At 41.8% G+C, this 22,984-nt stretch overlaps 1 protein-coding gene and 1 long non-coding RNA gene across 8 annotated transcripts in view; one reads left to right on the top strand and one right to left on the bottom strand.

The window, feature by feature from the left end:
- Window positions 1–6,074: 6,074 nt before the first annotated feature.
- The window catches only part of hykk.2 (hydroxylysine kinase, tandem duplicate 2), a 29,569-nt gene continuing 12,659 nt past the window's right edge, over window positions 6,075–22,984 (bottom strand). For 3 of the 7 annotated variants that reach the window (XM_068015308.1, XM_068015311.1, XM_068015312.1), the window contains exons 2-5: window positions 10,996–11,332; window positions 10,646–10,785; window positions 9,607–9,790; window positions 6,075–8,100 (exon numbers count right to left, since the gene is read on the bottom strand). In XM_068015308.1, coding sequence (XP_067871409.1) covers window positions 7,631–8,100; window positions 9,607–9,790; window positions 10,646–10,785; window positions 10,996–11,332 — 1,131 coding nt within the window. In that variant the 3' untranslated portion in view covers window positions 6,075–7,630. Of the gene's footprint in view, window positions 8,101–9,606; window positions 9,791–10,645; window positions 10,786–10,995; window positions 11,333–19,281; window positions 19,372–21,110; window positions 21,256–22,346; window positions 22,451–22,984 lie in introns of those variants that run through there. The other 4 variants (XM_068015314.1, XM_068015315.1, XM_068015313.1 and 1 more) reach the window with 4 other exon arrangements.
- The window catches only part of LOC137350602 (uncharacterized), a 44,579-nt gene continuing 41,156 nt past the window's right edge, over window positions 19,562–22,984 (top strand). The window contains exon 1 of the long non-coding RNA XR_010969463.1: window positions 19,562–19,637. This is a non-coding gene — a long non-coding RNA (uncharacterized lncRNA). The remainder of the gene's footprint in view (window positions 19,638–22,984) is intronic.

The following is a 22,984-nucleotide window of genomic DNA, read 5'->3' as shown; positions in this document are numbered from 1 at the left end:
GATCCACCGCCACAGCGCCACCCACCGCCGGGGCAGATGCATCACCACCGCCACAGCGCCACCCACCGCCGGGGCAGATGCATCACCACCGCCACAGCGCCACCCACCGCCGGGGAAGGCGCAACACGTCACAGTCTGACAGGCCACCGGAACAGGCCATTCGGCCCATCCAGGTTGTTCCAGCATTTTCTCCACATCAACCCCCGAAATTAATCTCTTCACTCCCCATTCCTTCTTTTCCCCTTTTTTTAAAAAAAGAGTTTGGAAGGCTTGAGCGAGGGTGCAGGAAAGATTTACGAGAATTGTTCCAGGGATGAGGGCCTTCAGTTACATGGATAGGTTGGAGATGCTGGGGTTGTTCTCCTTAGAGAAGGTTGAGGAAGTGGTCAAAATCATGAGGGGTTTAGACAGAGTAGATATGGAGAAATTGTTCCTTTTGGTAGAAGGACTGAGAACCAGAGGACACCGATTTAAAGTGATTGCCAAAAGAGCGAAAGGCAACAAAAGAAAAAAAAACGTTTTACTCAGAGAGTGGTTAGGATCTGGAATGCACTGCCTGAAAGGGTGGGGGAGGCAGGTTCAATCATGGCTTTCAAAGGGAGTTGGATAAGTACCTGAAGGAAAAAAAGTTTGCAGGGCTATGGGGAAAAGGCAGGGGAGTGGGACTAGCTGGGTTACAGAGTGCTGGCACAGGTTCGATGGATCAAATTGGCTGCTGTTGTGCTGTAACCATTCAATAGTTGTGGCAAAGAATTACACTCTCGCTACATTTCTCCTGATCTGCCTCTTAATTTTTGTGGTTTTTGTGAAATCTGTGCTCTCTTCTTCAATCAATGACTTCACAACCCCTTTCAGCCCTGATAAAACCCTGCTCAGTCTTTCCAATGCTTCCTATAATAAGATGGCCAAAACTGTGCACAATACTCCATCCTCATCCCATCTAAGATGTTGCACAAGTTCAACATCACCTTGCTTTTGCATTCTGTGCCCTAGATACAAAATCAAGAATTAAGTTTGCTTTTTATATGGCATTATTTACTTGTGCTGCCACCTCTAATTACTCAGGTAGCTGCAAAGCAAGGTCACAATACTCCCTTTAAAATCCCCATTTAAGGTCTTTTTTTATTCCTACTTCCAATATGTATTTCTTATCAAATTTCTACACAACTGTATCTGCCACCTATTTGCCCATCCTACTGGTCTATCTATGTCCTCCCTCAGTCTTTGACAATCATCATTGCAGCTTCCCATTCTCCACAATGTTACAACATCAGCAAATTTCAATATTGTTCTCTTAATGTTGAAGGCCAGATCATTTCTGTATGCAGTGACAAAGAGCGGCCCCCACTTGATGGGACACCACTGATCATATCTTTCCAATCTGAGAAACTTCCCTTTACCTCTAGCCTTGGGCCATCCAATCATCTTCTATCCTTGTAGTCATATTCCCCATAATTGCATGGGACATCTCTTTTGTCAAGCATCAAATACAGGTGTCAGCCGTGGTAACACTCCCACCTCTAAGTCAGAAAGTCCTAGGTTCAAGCCCCATTCCAAAGATTTGAGCACAAGATCTAGGCTGACACTCCAGTGCATTGTCGGAAGATGAGACATTAAATAGAAGCCCCGTCTGTCCTCTTGGATGGATGCACAATATGCCCTGGCACGACTTTGAAGAAGAGCAGGGGTGTTATTCCCAGTGGCCTTGCCAATATATATCCCTCAACCAATATAATTAAAAACAGATTATCTGGTCATTATCACATTGCTATTTGTGAGGTCTTGCTCTGCATAACCTGGCTGCCGCCTTTCCTACATTACAAAAGTGACTACACTGCAAAAGCACTTCATTGGTTGTAAAAGCGTTTGGGATGTCCTAAGGTCATGGAAGTTGCTATATAAATGCACTACCTTCTTTCTTTTTATTTGGTACTTTATCAGATGCCTTTGGAAAATATGTATAAACCCAAATACACTCCATTTCCTTCATCTGTTATCTCTATTATTTCCTTAGAAATTCCAAAGGTTGGTCTATGACAAACTCCCCTGTGAAGACAGGTTCCGATTAGCTCCTGTTCCTCTGTGTGCTCAGTAATGTCATTCTAACTAATAGAACTTTAGTGCTAGGAATGGCCTCTGCTGCTGTAACTTTCGCAGGATATCAGGAGTCACTTGTTCTTATACCATGTAAACAAGGTTTCCGTTGATCTTTTGCCAAAGCTGCAGCAGCCAATCAGGATCTCTGCCCATGAAAACTCCTGCCATGGTTTATCAATGACTAACACTATCATTCCCAGGCTAAATCAAGTCTCAGTTACCATGCACCAATTCTCTGGCACAATTTTGCACTCTGTAGAATTTTGACAGTGTTTTTGTTATCTCCTTCCTCGCACTCCTTGGCATCCTTGGATATAAACTATCAGATCCCAGTGGCTTATCTACCTTACCTTTGAATAACTTCTTTACTCTCATCACTTTTTGAACAATAACTTCCACTAGCAGTTTTACACCCACCTGGTGGTTTGACTATTCCAATATACACCCATCTCTGGAAACTGAAGCTAAGTTCTTAATGAAGTAACAGAAGGCTGATGAAGGTAGTGTATTTGATTTTGCGTACATGGACTTTCAAAAGGCATTTGATGAAATACCACATAATAGACTTGTTAGCAAAATTGAAGCTCATGGCATTAAAGGGACAGTGGCAGCCTGGATGCAAACTGGTCAAGAGACAGAAACCAGAGAGTAGTAGTGAACTTTTTTTCCAGACTGCAGGGAAGTATACAGTGATGTCCCCGAGGGGTGAGTATTAAGACCACTGCTCTTTTTGATATATATTATATATAAATGACCTAGACTTAGGTATAGAGGGTATAATTGCAAAGTTTTCAGATGACACAAGACTGAGAAATGTAGTAAACAGTGAGGAGGATAGTAACAGACTTCAGGAGGATGTAGACAGACTGGCGAAATGGGCAGACACATGGCAGATAACATTTAACACAGAGAAGTGTGAAGTGATGCATTTTGGTAGGAATAGTGAAGAGGTAATATACTTAAATGGTACAATTTTAAAAGGGGTACAGGAACAGAGAGACCTGGGGGTGTTTTTACAAGAAGGCTGTCAAAAAATATATGGGATCCTCGGATTTATTAATTGAGGTATAGAGTACAAAAGCAAGGAAGTAATGCTAAACCACTACCTTTTTTTATCTTATAAAACACTGATTAGGGCCCAGCTACTTTATTTTGTCAAATACACAAACTTTAGGAAGGATTTTGTTTGCCCTCCCACCTCCCTGCTTGCCTCCAAGGCCAGAACAAAATCCTGCCTCATGTTTCGAATTATAGAAGGGTCAGTAACCAGAGGACAGAAATTCAAGGTGATTGACAAAAAAGGCGCCATGAGGAAACTTTTTTGATGCAAAGTGTTGTTGTGATGTGGAATATAGTGATCTGCCTAAGGGCGGAACCTCTGCCCATTTCTCAACGACTCGCAGACTTGTGCTTTCTTCTTCAATTGCTTGTAGGGTCCTCCCATTTTCAATTTCAAGTTGTCTAATGTCATCATTCTCTTTCTCCCGGTTATGGAGAGGTAGGAAGGGGTGTGGGTAGTTTCCACTGTTCACCTCCCAACTGACCGCAATTGTGTGCTGTTTAAAGTTATGAATTAGCCCCGAGTGTTTCTTAAGCCCAAATAAACAGACAGTAACAGGTTTTCATGTAGGTTTAAAACAGGTGATTAAGTATTTATTGAACAATATTTATTCCCCGAAATATTCGCAACACCACTCACGCACACATTCACTCTCACATGCACTCTCAAGAGTAGATAGAAGATAAAGGGTAAGAGTTTAAGGTGTGGTAAGTGATTGTGATTTATGGTAAACCTGTTGAATCTTCTAAGTAGAACAGTCTCTTTTAAAAGTATAGGCCTGGGTTGTATGTAGTCTTGAACCTGTTGAGGTGTTGTAGTTTTCTGGTGGTTAAGATTTCAGACTGGAGGTGGTGGTCACTTTCAGTTCTCTGCTGCACTAGGTTGAAGTGTAAAATCAACAGCAGAGCTTCTTCTTGTTAGGCTGTATCTTTCTACTGCCCTTTGCTGGACTCCTTCTGTGAGGTTGTTGTGATCCCTCTCTCTCTCTCCAGAGGGTTGCCCTTTAAGGTCAAAATCCATCAAAGTAAAGTCTTTGGTAGTTGACACATGGCCCTCTCCCCTGGTGTGACTGCACAATGGACAAGGATGTGGAATTGATGTCTGCATGGGTATAATCCTGATATGATGCGGTTACTTCACATCTTTGTTTCAGCAGAACCCAATCAATTCAGGAATGTCTCTTGATGGTTTCAGGATGGGTGTAATTGACATCTCTTATTCTGGAATGTATCCTTTTGTCCTTTGGAGACAGATAGGCAATGTTTGAATACACAGGTCAGGTCATCTGACCTTTGGCGGCCATCTTTTTCAGCATTGTCCACCGTTTTTGAAAAGGTAAAGTCAATTTTAAAGAGACAACCTAGAATAAAGTTTGTATCTTAAAAGTAGGCCTTTGATATGTCTTTACTGGACATGACATGCCCCCACCACACAAAAAAATGGAATCTTGATTCTTTTTTTTACATTGTTTTCAGGGTAAAGTGAGAGAAACATGAACACAGATTCTGCACTCTTTTTGACATCCACACCTCAATCTTACAACTGCTACAGCTGGCAGACGTTTTGACTCCAAATTAAAATTTCAATGAATGGATGTGAAAAGGCCTACGTTATCAAGGTGATATGAGGATGAATGACACCCAGAATCCATTGTTTAACAATGGCCTCACCATCAGAAACCATTTATGAGGACAATGGAAAGAGAAAGTATGGTCACATGACAGAACTATGTTTTTGATAAGGAGCTTTAATAAAAGTATATTCTGGGCAGCCAAAGGAGATCCATCAATGCCAACAAAGAGAAAGGACCCTGCCTAAGATTACCATTTTTGAACTACATGTAGGCAGCAACTGGATTTAGCCTTGAACTCCCTACCTGAGAAATTGTACCAGGACATTGTCATTGACCTTTGGCTGGAATATAACATGAGCAGTCTGCAACAGCGTATCCACCTTTCTGAACCTCCCAAGTTTTTCTTCTGTAAACAAGGGAAAAGATTACAGGCCTGCACCGTTTCAGGTCTTCACCCTGGGGAAAAGCAAGTTTAACAGAGTACTCTTTTAAATCATCAGACCTAACGCATGTTATCTTTATAATCTCTATCTTTTCTTGAGTATGTATGTATCTATATGAGTGTGAGAGTGGGAGTTGTTGCGTTTATTTCAGGTATTGTATAATTAACATTTATCTTTCTTTTAAACTTATGAGATAGCCTGTCATTTCTCTGTTCTTGATAATTAAAGCACTCAGGGTTTTAAAAAAACACCTTTTAAAAACAATGCTGTCTTCGGTCAGTCAAGAGGTGATACAGGGGGAAACATCCCTAACATCTCGCGCCTGTCCATAACACCATCCCCAGTTACCTTAAACTGAACGGTTTCCTAGGCCACGGTAGAAGGGCAGTTAAGAATCAACCATGTTGGTGTGGGATTGGAGTCACATACAGGTCAGAGCGGGTCAGGTTGACAGGTTTGCTTTCCTAATGGATATTATTGAATTAGTCAGGTTTTTATGACAATCCAACAGATTCATGGTCATTTTACTGATGCCATCTTTTTATTTCTAGATTATTAGAATATTCTTCAAATTCACAAGCCACCATGGTGGGATTTGAACTCATGTTCTCTGGATTATTAGTTAATGGCTCAGGATTACTCGTCCAGTAATATAATCACAACACTGCCATGTCATAGCACCTGTGAGGAACATAAATCACCTGGGTGCAACCCGTCAAATGATATCAATACACAATATGGCCAGTCACAGTCAATCTCTGATGAAAGATATCTATATACAATCCTGGTTACTCCTCTGCCTTACAAAGATAAAATGGGCAGGATAGAAAACTCAGATCGTGTGGCAGTTTTGGTGGGGCAAGGAAGAACGGCCAAGTTTAATCAACAGCAACGACAACAATTTGTATTTATATAGCGACTTTAATATAACAAATGGTCCCAAGCCACTTCACAGGAGCATTATATAGCAAAGGCTGGCACCAAGTCACATAAGACGATATTAGGGCAGGTGGCCAAAAGCTTGGCCAAAGTAGTTTTTGAGGAGCATCTTAAAGGAAGAAAAGAGGTGGTGAGGCGGACAGGTTTAGGAGGGAATTCCAGAGCTTAGGGCCTGGGCAGCTGAAGACATGGCCTCCAAGGGCACAGCAATTAAAATCAGGAATGCTCAAGAGGCCAGAATTAGATGAGTGCAGATATCTTGCAGGGTTGTGGGGCTAGAGGAGATTAAAGGATAGTTTCCTCCCGGAGGTGACTGTGTTTAATGGGAAGACTATGTTCTACAGTCTGGCCACTGCCTGTAAAATCAGATCCTGATCAAACACCTCTGCAATCCTGAGTTTTCGATATATGGCCTGGATGAGCAGGAATGGACTCATCCCGGACATTACGTGCTGCGTGTGTCCTTGGAATTGGTCCCAGAATTGGACTCATCATGATATCTAGTTTTTTAATCTGAAAATCTTCTCTGGCTTTCTGGGTTCCTGTAATTATCAACACCATGAACCATCTCACTTGCATTTTAAGAGAGCAAAAGACTCCAAACCTTTGACAGTTGTGTGCTGTTGTTTTAATAGACACTGGGTCCACAACCATTACAGCATAAAATTCTGTCATAGTTCATGTTTTGGAATATTTGAAATATTTCAGGGCCTCAGGCACTACCATAATTAGCACCATATCTTTCCAGAACTAATTAGACAATAAAAAAAGACTTGCATTTATATAGCACCTTTCCTGATCTCAGGAGGTCCCAAAGCGCTTTACAGCCAATGAAATACTTCTGAAAGGTAGGAATTGTGGCAATATAGAAAAAGTATCTCTAGCAACTGCTTTGCAGTACAAGAGTCTTGTACTACCTTGGGTTTACAGTGGCAGCATTAAGTATGTGGGTTCTTGGATGCTTGATTCAATGGTTGGAGTGTATAATGTAAATAACTCAATCAAACCCATCGCAGAGTGACTGCAAATCAGGATGTGCAGGTAGGAAATTTTACATGGAATTTTAGTCCTATTCACATTGTAGCATTCTCAAATCCAATATAAAATCATCCATAATATAGGCAGCAACTGTATGTGGCTTAGAGCAGGTTAATTCCATGATTTGGTCCCCAGTGTTCACAGATCAATCAGGTTCAGAGGTTAACAAGGCCAGTTGCCAAGAGTTACTCCTCACAGTGGCTGGATAGACCATTTTGGGATTGGACAAAGGAAATTTTGGAATGAGACTAAATGGCTGTGGCGAGGTCCAAAGGCTGGGCTTTTGAACTGAAGTTGGAAAAGTATCAGAAAGCCAGGCATAAAAGAAAATTTATCAAAATAATTAGTAATTTGAAGCACTTATATAATTCCAGGTACTGGATATATTGGTTGCAATTGATTTAATGACTTGTCTCTCAAAAGTGCTGTTATCCTAGAGGCCAATGTGTCTGGGCCAACATAGAACCAACAGGGTCTGTATCAAGTGCAGTAGGACTTGGCTGTCTCAAACCAAGTCCTTTCTACAGTCTCTTTACCAAGCCCCCACAATTGGTGTAAACACTTCCAGCCAGTTCTAACTGTGGTCAGAAGGTACTCTTCATTTTCAGGGTAAAGCAGAATATTATATCTTGCCAGAACCAGAGATTGAGCAAACCTGCAAAGAACCAGCAGAAACACGGCGTCTCGCTCCTCGGGGACTAAAGGGGTCACGCTCTCGAAGCCTGAAAGAACATGACCCCCAACGTTTATGGGATCGTTGCTCTCCAGCATCAGATACATTATAGATATGGCTATGTCATATACACAATGACCATAACTCATGTCACTGAAGTCCAATATACCAGAGATGTTCAACTCCTGTTGTAGGCAACTTGGGTTGCAATAGTCAGCTGAAGAATGAACAGACTGTACTAGAATGTTGTTATCACTGAAGTCTCCATGATTAATGCCTGGTAAAAAAGATTGCAATGTTTTATCATCCATCACTGAAGACAGCATTTAAATTATAACTTAATATGTTGCTTTATTAAAGATCATGTTACATAACGAACACTTGTTAAAACATAACACTTGTTTCAGCACACATTAGCCGTCACAATATATTGTATCGCCTGACTCACTGTGAGCAATGGCACTGGAGGTTGGCTGAAAACATACTGAAACTTTGGGCCCTGAGATTCCACTGGGGAGTCTGGGCGGAGGTGAAGTGGGACCCCTGCATTGGAGGGGAGAAGGGGGACAATTTTGGTTGAAAGCTCTATCATCCTGGTTTCTACCCTGTTTAAAATGGTTCAGATTCTAGGTGGATAGTGCAACAACAATGTGCATTTATATAGCACCTTTAACAGAGCAAAACATTTGCGCACAGCAAGCTCCCACAAACAGCATTGAGACAATGAGCAGATGGTCTGATTTTGGTGATATTGGTTGAGGGTAAGTATTACTCGGGACACCTGCCTTCTTGTCAGCTTTCCTTGTATCTAGCTATTCAATCAGTCATTCTGACAAGGTTGTTGAGTCTCTGGAGCCTGTTTTCTCCTGATCTGTCTTGAATAGGCTTGGCGAATTGCCCAAGCACAAAACTGTGGTTCAGCAACAAATTCCAGAAATGCTCAAAGCAAGCATTGCTTGTGAGCTATCTCAGAACGCAAGTTGGCATGTTATTGTCCTGACTCTTCAAATAGTGTCCTGCGATCTGTCATGTCCACTTGAGGGGGCAGATGGGAACTCACCTTAATGTCTCATCAGACATATGTTACCTCAGACTTTGTAGCACTCCCTCAGTACCACACTGGAATGTCAATTGAGATTATGTGCTCAAGTCAGGGAACATAGGATTATAGGAACAGAGGAAGGCCATTTAGCCCCTTCAGCCTGTTCCTCCATTCAATGAGATCATGTTTGATCTGTGACCTAATTCCATACATTTTCCCTTTGCCCCATATCCCTTAATATCTTTAGATAACAAAAATCTATCAATCTTGGATATAAAATTTACAATTGATTTTGCATCAATTACCATTTGTGGAAGAGAGTTCCAAACTCCTGCCACCCTTTGGGTGATATCTTATGCTTTACCACATGGTGAGTCTAGAGGTGGGGAGGGCATTGAATTGGGGCGGGGGGGGGATGGTGGCAGGCAGGGGCACTGCCACCTTTTCACCTCCATCCCGATTAACTTCAATCAAATCCAGAAGTTGGGAGAAACCAGCTTGGGGATGCAGAGATTCACTCTTGCTTTCTCTGGGCTTCACATGGGAAATATTAAGATCCGCGTGTTAGAAATGTGCCTTGAGTGGTAGCCTATCAACAGCCCGATATTTGATTTAATTAATTACAGTGGATCTGAATATCCAGTGAGCTGTATAACTGACGGAACATTGATCACGCTGGTTTTGCTCACAACATGAATTTTTACACCATAAACCTCAGGGCCAAGAGAGGTGTTCACTTACTTTTACGAAACTTGCTGAGATTTGGCAGTATCTTTTCCTTGAATTGCTGAATAATTTGCTCCACAACTCGTCGATTGCTTCCCTCCTCCACTGCATAAAGGTACTTGTCCAGCATGTGAGTATTCGATAGACTCCAGATGAAATCTTGTCGTTGCAGACTCTTCTGGGTAGGATGCTGGAATTCCTAACAATTAGACAAATCCATTACCTTCTCCCTACCAATACATCGATTGTCCTGTGTGATAACAATAACTCCTAGAGATCTGTTGTTCAATTCTGTCTTCCTGTACAATTCAGGATCAATAGGCCCAGGTTCAGGTACTGACAAAGTTCATTTTTGACCTAGGAGACAGGAAACTATGAGGTTGGACCAAGATGGACATCTCTCTGCACTGTAGATAAAGAGAAAACTGAGATAAACTCAGTCTACACTGCCAGAGATTCAATACAGCTCTTCACCACCCAACATCAGCATGGAAAATTGATTTAATTATAGAAGACTAAACCACAATGATCAAATCCCATTTCCAACTTCTCCCAATGGGCCATCGTCTATTGGGTGGCCCCTTCTCCCAATGTGACTATCTGTATTGGGTGAAATCTTCTCCCAATTAACAGCAAAATCTTCCTTATTGTTATGGCTCTGGCTGGTGCCACCAACCACAGCTTCGAATTAGAACAGTGCCTGTGTGGGATTCCTGGGAACTTCCCACAGTTTTTATTTGAAAAGAAAACCCAAATAAAACTTGTAATAACCAAAAACTTTCCAAAATTCAGCTATTTGTGGTATCAGACTTTCTACTGTTTCATGCTTGGAAATACCCCCATGATGCCTACAAGACCACACCTATTGAGGTAAGCTCTTAAGGAATCCCTTCACAATGCATTTTGTACTGTCAGACTAAAGAAGCTCCAAAGAAGGTCTGATCTGTTACAATAGGAGGGGTCTTTGATCTAAACTATACAATCAGGTTGATTTGCATGATAGCTTCTGTGTGGCTTGCACGGCCCTTTTTAGAAGCAAAATACACTGACTTACTTCATGAACCTGGCTCATTTGAGCAAGAGTTTGGCCAACTTTGTACAAGATGTGAGGGCCTGCAGGGATTTTGGACAGTGGAGTTCCAGGAAGGTAGGTCAGTAACCGAACCATATGGGTCTTATATTCTTCCCCACAATCTGTAGACGAGAGCACAGTATTCTTGTTACATTAGCTTATTCTTTCAGAAACATAATGACATCAATAGATACTGATTTCTAATTAGTTTTAGTGTTTAAAAGGATTTAGATAAATGTGGATATTTTTATAAAGGTGAATTCCAAACTTTCAAAGGGGTGTGTGACTGGTCAACTGTAACCTGAAACCAGTAACCAATAAATGATACTCACCAATCGTCTCCAATGACATAATCTTGCCATCAATGGTTGGGATTGGTGTGGACGAAGGAAATCCTTTCTCGTTCAAAAACATCATGAATCGTGTTTGTGCTTCAATCAAATCGGCATTTTGGCTGTCAACAGTGTTCATCACTTTGAGGACATAGCTCTTACTGTGATCTTCAGTCCCCTGGCTCTCAGACACCATGATGTGGAAGTTCTGGTCATCATAACTAGGCATTGGTCGGACACTGGAGACCTTCAGACCGTACAACCGCCCAACCAACTCAACAGCCTGAGCTTCACTCAGCGAGGGTTTGATTAGAACAGTTTTCTCTGTGGAGGACATCTGAGAAACACCAAAATAATGAAGGTGATTAAATATGGGATGTGATACACAGATGAAAGTAACTTATTCTTAACTCATACATAGTTGCTGGGATGCCATTTGCTGGAGGCTTCAATCATTGTAAAACATCACATGCAGGTGGTGTTAAACTGGTTTTGAAGAATTGTTGCAGTTCACCCTCTTTTCTCCAAAACCATGATTGTATAAATGTTGAAGCAACAGACCCTGTAAACTGAGTTTCCTATAAACTGAACCCTGAACCTTTATCCTCTGCCATGTTTAAGTTATGTAGGGTGTTAAGACCTCAGAGAGATCGTTAACATGAAAAATACAAAATATGAACCCCAGACCAATTTAATGAATTACACAAGATATCATATTTTGAGTAACAACTAAATTAAAAGAAATCCCCAGTTAACCAAACAGTACTTTGCAAGTAGCAAAGAGCCCAAGTTACAAACAAAGGTATTTTCTTTTCTTATTCAACACTTGAAAACATCACACAAAACTTATACATTACGCAGTCCTACAAAATCCTCTGTAGTTAAAAGTCTCAAACTCCTCCCAGTTGCAATGGGTCAGATCTTCTAGACTTTTCAAAAATCAATTTTATCTTTGCTCCCTTCTCTGAGCACTTCAACCTGGACATCTGTGAATAATGAGAGTTCTGGTGATCCCTTGAGTTCTTTATTACTTCGCAAACTTCAACTCTCAAAACAGGTTCAAATCTCCGCAGCTTTTCTCTGTATATCTTCAGTGAGCAGGCGTTCACTCTATCTCTCTCTCTGACTCTAGCTGCCACTGCTGGGTGTCTTCTCTGTGAGGCTGCCATTGCTGATGGGTTCCCTTCTTACAGTCTGTTTGAGTCCATGACCTGGTGGTTCCTTCATTACAGCCTGTTTTTCTCCAGAAAGTCTGTTAAATTTATCCGGACTTCGAGTTCAATAAATTATTGTTCTGCTCCAAAATGCAGAGACTAATAGTCTGCGTTCCACAAAGCTACTCGGCCTTTCCATTGTCCCAGGTGCTAACCTGGTGAATTTGTATGTTCTGAATGGCTGACTCCTTGTTTCATGATCCAAAAGTCTGGGAGGGCAATACCCATTGTTCTTCACGTGTTCGTACTGTAGCCTCTGTTCTTCGTTACGGACCACGTGGTGTGACATGGATGGTTCCACTGTTGAATTCCCCACCTGACTGCAGCAATTGTATTTGTATTGGAGTCTAGCCCCTTGGTGTTTTATTTTCCAAATGAACAGACAGAAAAAGGTTTTCTTGTAAGTTTATAGGACAGAAAGTCAATCGCTTATTAATCAATATGCCGTATCCCAAAATTGTCGCAACCGCATCCACTCACGTATTCTCTCTCACACACACACACACACACACACACGAAGAGACAGATAGAGAAGGGGTAAAGGAAGGTGAATCTTAATGGGGGTGAAGGTTACGAGAAACCTGTTGAATTCTGGAAATCAAGCTCTCGATGGATGCAGGCCTGAGATGATGGTAGATTTCTCTTGATTTAAGGTTCCATTGAAGACGGTGGGTTACTTCTAGCTCTCACTGCTGTATAATGTAGATGTAGGGTTCTGCAGCTGGGCAGGTGCTTTCTCGCTTGGCTGGGACACAAGCTGTTAGGATGGTGCTTTGTCTTTCTTTAGCGTCTCTCTCCCTCCACTCTTTTTTTTAAGGTAAGGCTGTGTTCCTACTCACCTCCTGGTAGGTGATGCTCTGGTCTCTTCCCCATGGTGATCGCACAATGGCCCAGGACATGGCTACTTCACATCTTGTTTCAGAAGAAGACATTAAATTCTGAAATGTTTTAGGATGGGTTCAATTGACACCTCATAGCTTTAAAGATTTGTCCTTATCAGACAGTCTGAATACATAAAGGTCAAGCTTTTTTCTTCAGTGGCCAGTTTGGATGCATTGTTAATTTTTTTAAATAAAGGTTCATTTTTTAAAAAGCCAAAGTCAGATTTTTATAACTCTTCAGATTTAGTCCACAATTTGCATCATTGCACTTCTGGTGTGCGTGACGTCTTCAGAAGGCAGTCTTTGATCTGTTCTCTCTGTTGTCTTAATAACATTTCGCAGAGTGGAGGTGAGGTCAGCTGACCGTTTGAACACCATCTTGAACTTTTAAAAATCACAATATTTATGATGTAATCATGTTACAAGGTCCAGCATTCATAACATTTTCCCCATAAAAAATTTCTTACAACATAATCACATATAACATTGCAAACATTTTCATTATTAATATTTTACACTTTACACAGGTAACAATAATATTTTTATATTTCTGAGCTGTTTGCCTCCATTATACCCCTTATTTAAATTCTGGATAGAGCATCAGCAATTACATTGCTCTTTCCTGCAACATATACAATCTTTAGGGTAAATGGTTGTAACATTTGGCTCCATCGAAACAATCTAGCGTTCTTGGTTTTGAATTTTTCTAGAAACCTCAATGGATGATGATTGGTGTAAACTGTTATTTCCCCTTTTCCATTATTGATCCATACCTCAAAATGTTGATGAGCCAATATGAGACCTAAAGCCTCCTTCTCCAAAGTGGAGTACTTCTTCTGGTACTCATGGAGTTTTCTAGAAAAATAATTGACTGCTCGTTCGAGCCATTACCATCATCCTGGAGTAGTACTGTTCCTACTCCTATATCACGAGCATCAATATCCACTTTAAAAGGCTTGTCAAAATTTGGTACCGCAATCATTGATTAAAATGGCCTTTAACTTTCCAAATGCCATTTGACAGGATTCTGTCCATTGGATCTTGTGGTAACTTTGTCAGTGGAGTTACTACTGTACTGAAGTTGGGAATGAACTTCCAGTAAAACCCACATATTCCTAGGAATTGCAATAGTTTTGTCTTGAGGGCTGGAAAGTCTATTATCGCCTGAACTTTAGCTTCCCTAGGCAATACCTGACCTTGACCCAGTACAGCAACCCCATGAATAGCCAGTGGAGTTCGATCTGTCTTATCTGCACATATGACTTAAAACTCTTTCAGCAGTTCAGCTATACCCCTTTAAGTGGTTTAGAAAGATAGTGTAAAACTGCATCCAGGTTTTCCAATACTTCTGTGTTTCCCAGTCTCATTGCAGAGGGTTCAATCTGAGAGTTCTCAGTCTCTGCCCCTTCCTCCTATTCCTCAAAAGTAATGCTATCCTTACCCTCCTCTTCTGTCATTTGATATACATTTACTGGATGACAAGTTTCACGGTCATAGTATCTTTCTAACATATTCACGTGGCACACCCATTGATTTTCCTGTCTGTCTGGGGTGCTAACCAAATAGTTCATCTCACTAAATTTCCTCTTCATGAAATAAGGTCCACTGAATCGATCTCTTAACGCTTCCGCAGGCAAAGGCAATAAAACTAACACATTTTCTCCAGGCTGAAAACCTCGTGCCTTAGATTTCTATCTGCTTGGATTTTCATCACTTGCTGAGCAATATTGAGATGTTTCTGGTCATCTGTCACGCTCTTGTGAGCCTCTCTCGAAATTCTAACGTATAATCTAAGAGGGTAGTTTCCTCTTTCTGTGCTAAAAGTCTCTCCTCAATGAGTTTATGGGAAGCCCCTACCCTCATGCCTAATTCAAATGGACTGAAATCAGTGGACTCCAACAACACTCAAGAAGATCGACACCATCCAGGACAAAGCAGCCATTTTAATTGGCACCCCATCCACCACCTTCAACATTCACTCCCTTCACCATCGACACACAGTAGCAGCAGTGTGTACCATCTACAAGATGCACTGCAGCAACTCACTAAGGATCCTTTGACAGCACCTTCCAAACCCACAACCCCTACCACCTAGGAGGACGAGGGCAGCAGATGCATGGGAACACCACCTGCAAGTTCCCCTCCAAGCCACACACCATCCTTTCTTGGAACTATATCGCCATTGTTGCTGGATCAATATCCTGGAACTACTTTCCCAACAGCACTGTGGGTGTACCTACTCCCCAAGGACTGCAGCAGTTTAAGAAGGCAGCTCACCATCACCTTCTCCAGGGCAATTAGGGATGGGCAATAAATGCTGGCCTGGGCAGCGATGCCCACATCCCATGAATGAATAAAAAAAAACTCATTTAATGTGTTCCTGGTGGCAAATAATAAAAATGATATCCCCTTATCCCAATCATAAGGATACACAAAACAACAGTCTTTTTATCATACTTCTTAGAGCTTGGCAATTACCTTTCCAAAGCACTTTGTGACTGTGGATGATAAGCGGACGATTTGAGTTGTCTCGCTCCCAAATTACTCATGACCTCTTGAAATATCCCTGACATGAAATGTGATCCCTGGTCTGACTGAATTTCTAATGGAAATCCATATTTAGTGAAAAACTGGATTAACCCCTCAATCACAAACCTCGCAGTTATCTTTTTAAAGGTATCTGGAAACCTAGTGGACAAATGTGGCCTGACCTAGTTGTGGGTAAGGGTCCAACACAATCCACAAGAACCCTACTAAATGGTTCATCAAAAAGCACATTTTGGTATCAATGGGGCTGGATTAATCAAAGGCTGTGGCTTCCCAACTACCTGACATGTATGGCAAGTTCTGCAAAATTCAACCACATCCTTTTGCAAACCTGGCCAATAAAAATGCTGCCTTATTATGGCCTGAGTCTTTCGAATACCCGCAGTACCTGTCACTGGGATTTCATGGGCAGTTCTCAAAATTTCTCTCAGGTACTGTGGGGGAACAACAATCTGACAAGCTATAGTCCAATCTTCATCAGCGGGCCTCTCCACTTTCTCATTAGAATGTCATTCTTAATATAGTAGCACTCGGGGACGTTTTCAGCTTCTGCCTCAAAACACACCATTTGAGACAAACTTCTGAAGTCAGGGTCTGCCTATTGGGCCTCAACCATAGATGATATGCTAAACAATTCACCATTGCTAGGCTCTGAAACCTTTACTACCAACATCCCCAACCAAATACTTGAAAAATGTCTCAGCCAATCAAACACCTGAACAACTGAATCCTCCTTATCTTGTTTAACCTGATGACTTTGGGATCTTGTCACCAGATAATCTGGGAATGTAATAGGAAATTCCTCTTGCAAACCTTCAGCTTCAGCAACCTCAACTGGCTTTTCCGAAACTATTGGAGACACCAATACTTTATCCCTAGCTAAGTCATTTCCTCGCAACAAATCATCCCTTTGATATGCAAATCTGGGACAATTCCTGCTGTTACCAAACCGGTGATTAAATCACATCGCAAATTAATGTTATGCAAATGAAATGTATAAATGACGCCCCCCCCCCCACCCCCGCTCCTCCCCAATGCCTCACATCATGACCTTCGCATTCACATCACTATTTCCGGAAAGATCTACATCCTTTGCTGCCATCAAGACTGAGTGGCCCCTTTACATCCCAAAGCAGCACAATCAGCTTGCCTGCTTCATCTGACAAATATGGGGACACCCTACCCCTGAGCAAGAAACTTCTATATCCTTCAAGGGCCTGACTTAGTCCCTTAGCGCACATTGCCAAAGCCCCTGGCTTATCAATAGTGCCACCTACTGGCTCATCCTTTTCAGGACAGGCTTTCTTTAAACCACAACAGTGACAGGTGTTCTCCTCCATTTCCAGCATTCTCCCTTTATATGCCTCCTTTTATTACAAAAATAACATGTTGATGCTTTGGATTCAATCCTAGTCTCCTGACTATCTTTTCTCACCACTCTGGCAGTTGCCTGTATCCTTCCTCTCAATAAAACTGAATCTCTTCTCAAATACTATTCTTTTATCTTTCCAATTCCTTTGAAAGTTCCCAAACTAGGGCCTGTAAACTACTGCTTTTGTGGGTCAATTGATAATCATCCACCATTTCTGCGGCATTCCTTATTTTACTAATGTTATATCCTTCTAGGTGGGACCCTATTCCTGAAACAATACTATTTTTAAAAGTCTCCATTAGGATTAATTCCCTTAGGTTTTCAAAATCTTGATCAATCTTCAGGGATCGATACCAATGATCAAATATCATTCCTTCTCTCCAGCGAATTCCATCAATGTCTGACTCCATTTCTTTTTTAAATTCCTGAATTTTTCCTGTAAGCCTCTGGTACCAACTCATAAGCATTGAGAACTGCAATTTTAACCTCTTCATAATCACTTGACTGTTCCTCCGAAAGTGTTGAATATATCTCTAATGCTTTTCCTACTAACACACTTTGCAATAAAATTGTCTAACTTTCTTTTGGCTACTTCAACTTCGTGACAATTTTTTCAAAGGGAACAAAATACATTTCAACTCCTTCCTCCTTGAATTTAGGCACTAAGCCATTATTCCTTGCCAAATCAAAACCAAGAGTTAAATCAAACTCATTCTCTCTCTGGACTCATACTTTGTCTTTCGCTATAACTATTTAGCACTCTATTTGCATTCTGTTCCATGACATCTGTCATTTAATCCCTCCCTCCTCCGTCCTATCACATACCTTCCCTCTTCTTCTTCCCCCTCCCCCCGTTCACTTGCTCAAAGACTGTTACATTTCTAACTTTTATGCCAGTTCTGGTGAAGGGTCACAGACCTGAAATGTTAACTCTATTTCTCTCTACACAGATGCTGCCAGACCTGCTGAATATGTCCAGCATTTCAGAGTTCCAGCATCCGCAATACTTTGCTCTCATCCTCAAGCCTTCCTGCCACCCTTTGTTCTTTGTCCAGTACAAATTTCTTGGCTTCTTTGTAAGTGTAATTTTTTCTTCCCTTTGATATTCTAATTCAAGTTTTTCCATTTCAAATTGCAATTGTCTGTGTCTTTCCCTTTCTTCCCTTTCCTTTTCTCTTCCGAATTTCATCTTTTTTACAAGTTCCTGTTGCCTCATTTGTAACTGAATTCCAGCTAACTCAATCTGAGAGGTACCAGGATCACTCTTTTCCTCCTCAAGGTTAAAATGCTGAGCCAACACTGCAATAATTTCTGCCTTTTTGGCTTTTGATTTTAAACTAACCCCCACTTGTTCTGGTACAGCCTTTACCACATCAGCTGTTAACTGTGATAAATCATTGAGAGTCAAATCTTCCCTCTTCACAAAGTCTTGAGCATTGAAATTAGACATGCTGGCTCTTCCTTATGAGTATAGCAGAAGTAACTGTGAAATCCTATTCATTTAAAACTCTAGCAAATTTCAGCGAAACTGTTTCCAGCCTCTGAATTTGTTTCCCACAGGAGTTCACAATTTGTTATCGCACAAGATCGTTAACGTGAAAAGTACGAGATATGAAGCCGCAGACCAATTTAACGAATTACACAACAAGATCTCATGTTTGCAACAAAGGTCTGGGAAGGCAAAACCCATTGTCCTTCAGGTGTTAGTGTTGTAGTCTCTGATCTCCAGAAGGCAGTATTTGATCTGTTCTCTCTGTTGTCCTGGTAACCTTTTGCAGTGTGGAAGTGAGGTGAGCTGACCTTCTGGACTCCACCTTGGACTTTTAAAAATCACAGTCTTTAAGAAATAATCATGTTACAAGGTTTAGTGCTCGTAACACGGGAATACATAACAATGAGCCCTGACTTGCTGTAAATCGCTTGCTATAGAACATGTGTGAACTTTCCTTTTCTGGCACTTCCTACAGGGAATTTTCAGTATATAACAGGGATTCCAAACCATGTTTATGCAAACCACTGTATAACAGGTTAGAAAATACTGTTCAGGACTATTTACATGTAAAATGCACAAAAAAGGAAGGATACTACACAGTGCAATGATCAAACATACACTACATAAAATTACATTGTCTGTTTCGAAATGAGTTGCAGTTACTGTTTCTTCTCTCAGCAGTATAAGAATCGTCATGGTGAACTTTTATAATATATTCACATGTCAGTGCTTAATCTGCAACAGCTATGCAAGCCAGGACTAGAGCAGTGGAGACATTACCTCATTGACTATCCAATAGTAGATATAATAAATCAGCCAAGTGACTGCAGGGAGGTGATGTGGGATAAATTGTTTTGTGTCATCAATGTACTGGCAAGAGATAAGAACAAGGACATAACTGGTACCAACAGTTTCTCATTAGTGAGGATATAAATATTATTGAGCAGACTGGCTGAAGGAACATTAACCAGACGAGGTTAGAACACATTGACATAATGCATTACACTAGAGTGACGTAACTACACACATAAAAGAGACAGACACTGGGGCTTCTTTGGGACTTTTAAACTGGTCTTGCTGAGGTGAAGTAGAACAGATAAGGACAACACGCTTTCGATTTCCTGAAGAGGCCCCTGGTATGTGAGTTATAATGTTATAATTAGGTCTTATGTCTTACATACAGTGCATGTTGAGGCTTGTGTTTTATATCTCATTGACTTGATTTTATAAAGAATATTAACCAGAGTTTCAATGTTTCCCAGTCCTCAAACTTAGTAAAGGATTTGTGACAGTACCTTACAATACATAATGGAAAGATGGATTTATAACAATAGCCTATGTAAACCCAACAAGCAGGCTCTGAGAAAGAGACTGGGGCAGGTTTTCTTCCATACTCCTGCTGGATTCCTGGTGTAACTGCAGTGGCTGAGGAAGGAAACTAGAAGGGGGGAGATGTTCAGCCTGCATCCTTGGCACCCAAGCCCATAGCAACATAGTGGTCACAAGGGTACTTTCCTGATATCCAGAGTGACTGAGGCAGAAGAGGGGAGATGGATTTATCAATGGCAGAGTGTTTGAAGTGTAATTCCTCACACTGGGCAGCCTACACAATGACAGGCATCACAGCCATTTCCGTCCCCTCCCCCTAATCAAGACCAGTGACCTGGCGATGGCAAAAAACACTACCGGCAGCTTCCCAAAACCAATTCTAATAACCATAGGGTAGTTAAAAGTCCTTTTTTGCTGCACCTTTAGGGGATCCCAAGAAAAAGATCCCACCCCAATTATCTCTGGTGATAAATGCACACGGGTCCTTTTATAAAGAGTTCATGACAAAGATTTGAGCATGTGGAGCCAAGGAACAAACAGCTCAGTGTGGAATATGGAATGTAATTCCTGCAAAATGTGGACCATTTCCCATATCTAGGGACCCTCCTCTTGGCGAAGGGAGACATAGAATCATAGAAAGTTTAAGGCACAGAGGCCATCTGTGCCGGAGACGACAAAGTTCATCCAATGTGCCAGCTCAACCTTCAGCCGACTGAGGAAGAGAGTATTTAAGGATCAGGATCTCAAACCCAATACTAAGATCATGGTTTACTCGGCAGCAGCAATCCCTGCGCCCCATGTGCTTCGGAGAGTTGGACAACCTACAGCAGACACTTCAAAGCACTGGAGATGTACCACCAGAGACCTCCGCAAGATCCTCCAAATCCAGTGGCAAGAAAGGCAGTCCAACAGCAGTATCCTCTCCCAAGCCAACCTGCCCAGCATCAGGGCATTATTCATCCAAAACCAGCACTGCTGGGTGGGACATGTCATCCTCGTGCCTGACACCAGACTCCCGAAGAAGCTGGTCTACTCAGAACTTGGTCATGGCAGGAGATTCCCAGGAGGATAGCAGAAACGCTTTAGAGATGTCCTCAAAACATTCCTAAAGAGATCAAACATGCCCATCGACTCATGGGAGTCCCTGGCTCGTGACCGTCCTGGATGGGGAAAGCTCATTTGGGAAGGCATCGTACACCTCAAGGGGCTACTTTGGGAACATGCGGAGATGAAGTCGCGGCGTCGGAGGGAGCTCACAAACCTCCAAACTACTCATCTACCTGATTCTTGAAGCACCACCTGCCCTCATGTGACAAGAATCTGCAGATCACGCATTTGATTTATCAGCCATCTCAGAACCCATCGAACCAGAGTGGAAGCAAGTCATCCTCGATTCCGAGGGACTGCCTAAGAAGAGAAGCTTAATGTGGAAGTCGTTATCACAGGAAGTGGTTGAGACAAATAGCATAGACGCTTTCAAAAGGAAACTAGGCAAGTACGTGAGAGAAGCGGAACAGAAAGATATGCTGAAAGACTGAGATGAGGTGAATAGAATGGGAGGAGACTTGTGTGCAGTGCAAACACAAGCACAGACTCTTTGGCTTGAATGGCCTGTTTCTGCACTGTATATTTTATATAAAACTCCTCTGCATTCTGAGTAGGGAGTAGAAAACTGAAGCACATTAGAAAACCTCTATTTCTAAGGATGCATCATCCTTTGAAGTTCAAACAATTTATATCAGTCCAGCATTTAAGGTGTTGATTTCTCAGTCACAGAGAGGGAGGCAATGTTAATAACAGATTACAAACTTCATGCTAAGAAGATAGCTTTTGTTGTGTCGGGGACATCGGTGACTGTGAACTTTGGGCGATATAAGGAGGAAGGGGAGGGTCACCTTGTAATATTTCTGACTCGGTCTCATCTCTCCCATGCACTTAGCACCGAGTTCACTCAGGCTCCATATCAGTGAACAACTGCCAACATTTAAGAGGTGGAGGAGCCAAAAACAAACTTCCCGACCCTGCCCCTGTACATATTAATTGGCCTTAAGGCAAGAGAGAGCTGAGAAGTACAGCAGAGTGAGCCTCTAATATCTTAGACAGGTGGAGGGAAAACTGGGAAGAGGAAAATTAAGGAACGCAGGAAGACAAGAATGAGGAGGAAGGGGAAAAGGAGGAATGTATTAAAAACCCTCATTTAGATTTTTTAATGAATTACATCAACATTACTACTCCTGACATCTCACTTAGTCTCGAACACTAGGGGATTACTATATGAACTCTCAAGGAACACAGAATCCTTTAACTTTGAGAGTTAAAAGATACACAGCTTTCAGACTGTAATCTGGTTTCTGCACAGTTCCTGAATTCTAACTATACACAAAAGGAAGGCTCGTTTCAACAACCAGTTCAAAAGCCGCAATAGTTAGACCCAGATGACAATGTCTGTCTCTAATTTAAACACACACACACAGAGCTGGTCCTTGCTTCCATGCATACTGCTTATCCCAACTCACAGCTCTTCTCCCTGCTGACTCGTTGATCCTCTTTAAAAACCAACTGCACACAGCTTTTCACAGGGGTTAAAGCCCATTTCCCCACCTCCAACAGGGCCGACAAACAAATACATCCCTCTGCATACAAAATACTGAACACGTGTTCCTCTCCTTCAAACAAGACAAAGAGGCCTTTGATTGTGCCTTAGTATTTTCCATTCAATGTAGATTTTTAACATCTAGCAGGGGAGAAAAGAACTTGTATTTAAATTGCACTTTACACATTCTCAGGACGTCCTATAGCACTTTACAACTCGGGTGGGACTTTGTAACACAGGAAGCAGCAGCTGATTTACACAGCAAGGTCCACGAACAGCAATTCGATACATGATCAGATAATTTATTTTAGTGATGTTAATTGAATGCTAACAGTTGGCCAGGACACCAGGAGAACTCCCCTGGCTCTTCTTTGAATATTGCCCTGAGATCTTTCACATCTACATGAGAGGGCAGACAGCGTCTGGAATTTTATACCCCCACCCCCTTGTGGGACCGGGCGGGGGGGGAGGGACATAAAATTGTGTGGGAGGCGGGGGGTGCCATCCTTGTCGCCCACTCTCCCCCGCTGCCATTTTCCCAGCAGTGGGGGAGGTTGAAAA

The sequence above is a fragment of the Heterodontus francisci genome, chromosome 35, assembly GCF_036365525.1.
Source record: "Heterodontus francisci isolate sHetFra1 chromosome 35, sHetFra1.hap1, whole genome shotgun sequence".
Lineage (NCBI taxonomy): Eukaryota > Metazoa > Chordata > Chondrichthyes > Heterodontiformes > Heterodontidae > Heterodontus > Heterodontus francisci.
This window is presented reverse-complemented; position numbering and strand designations above follow the sequence as displayed.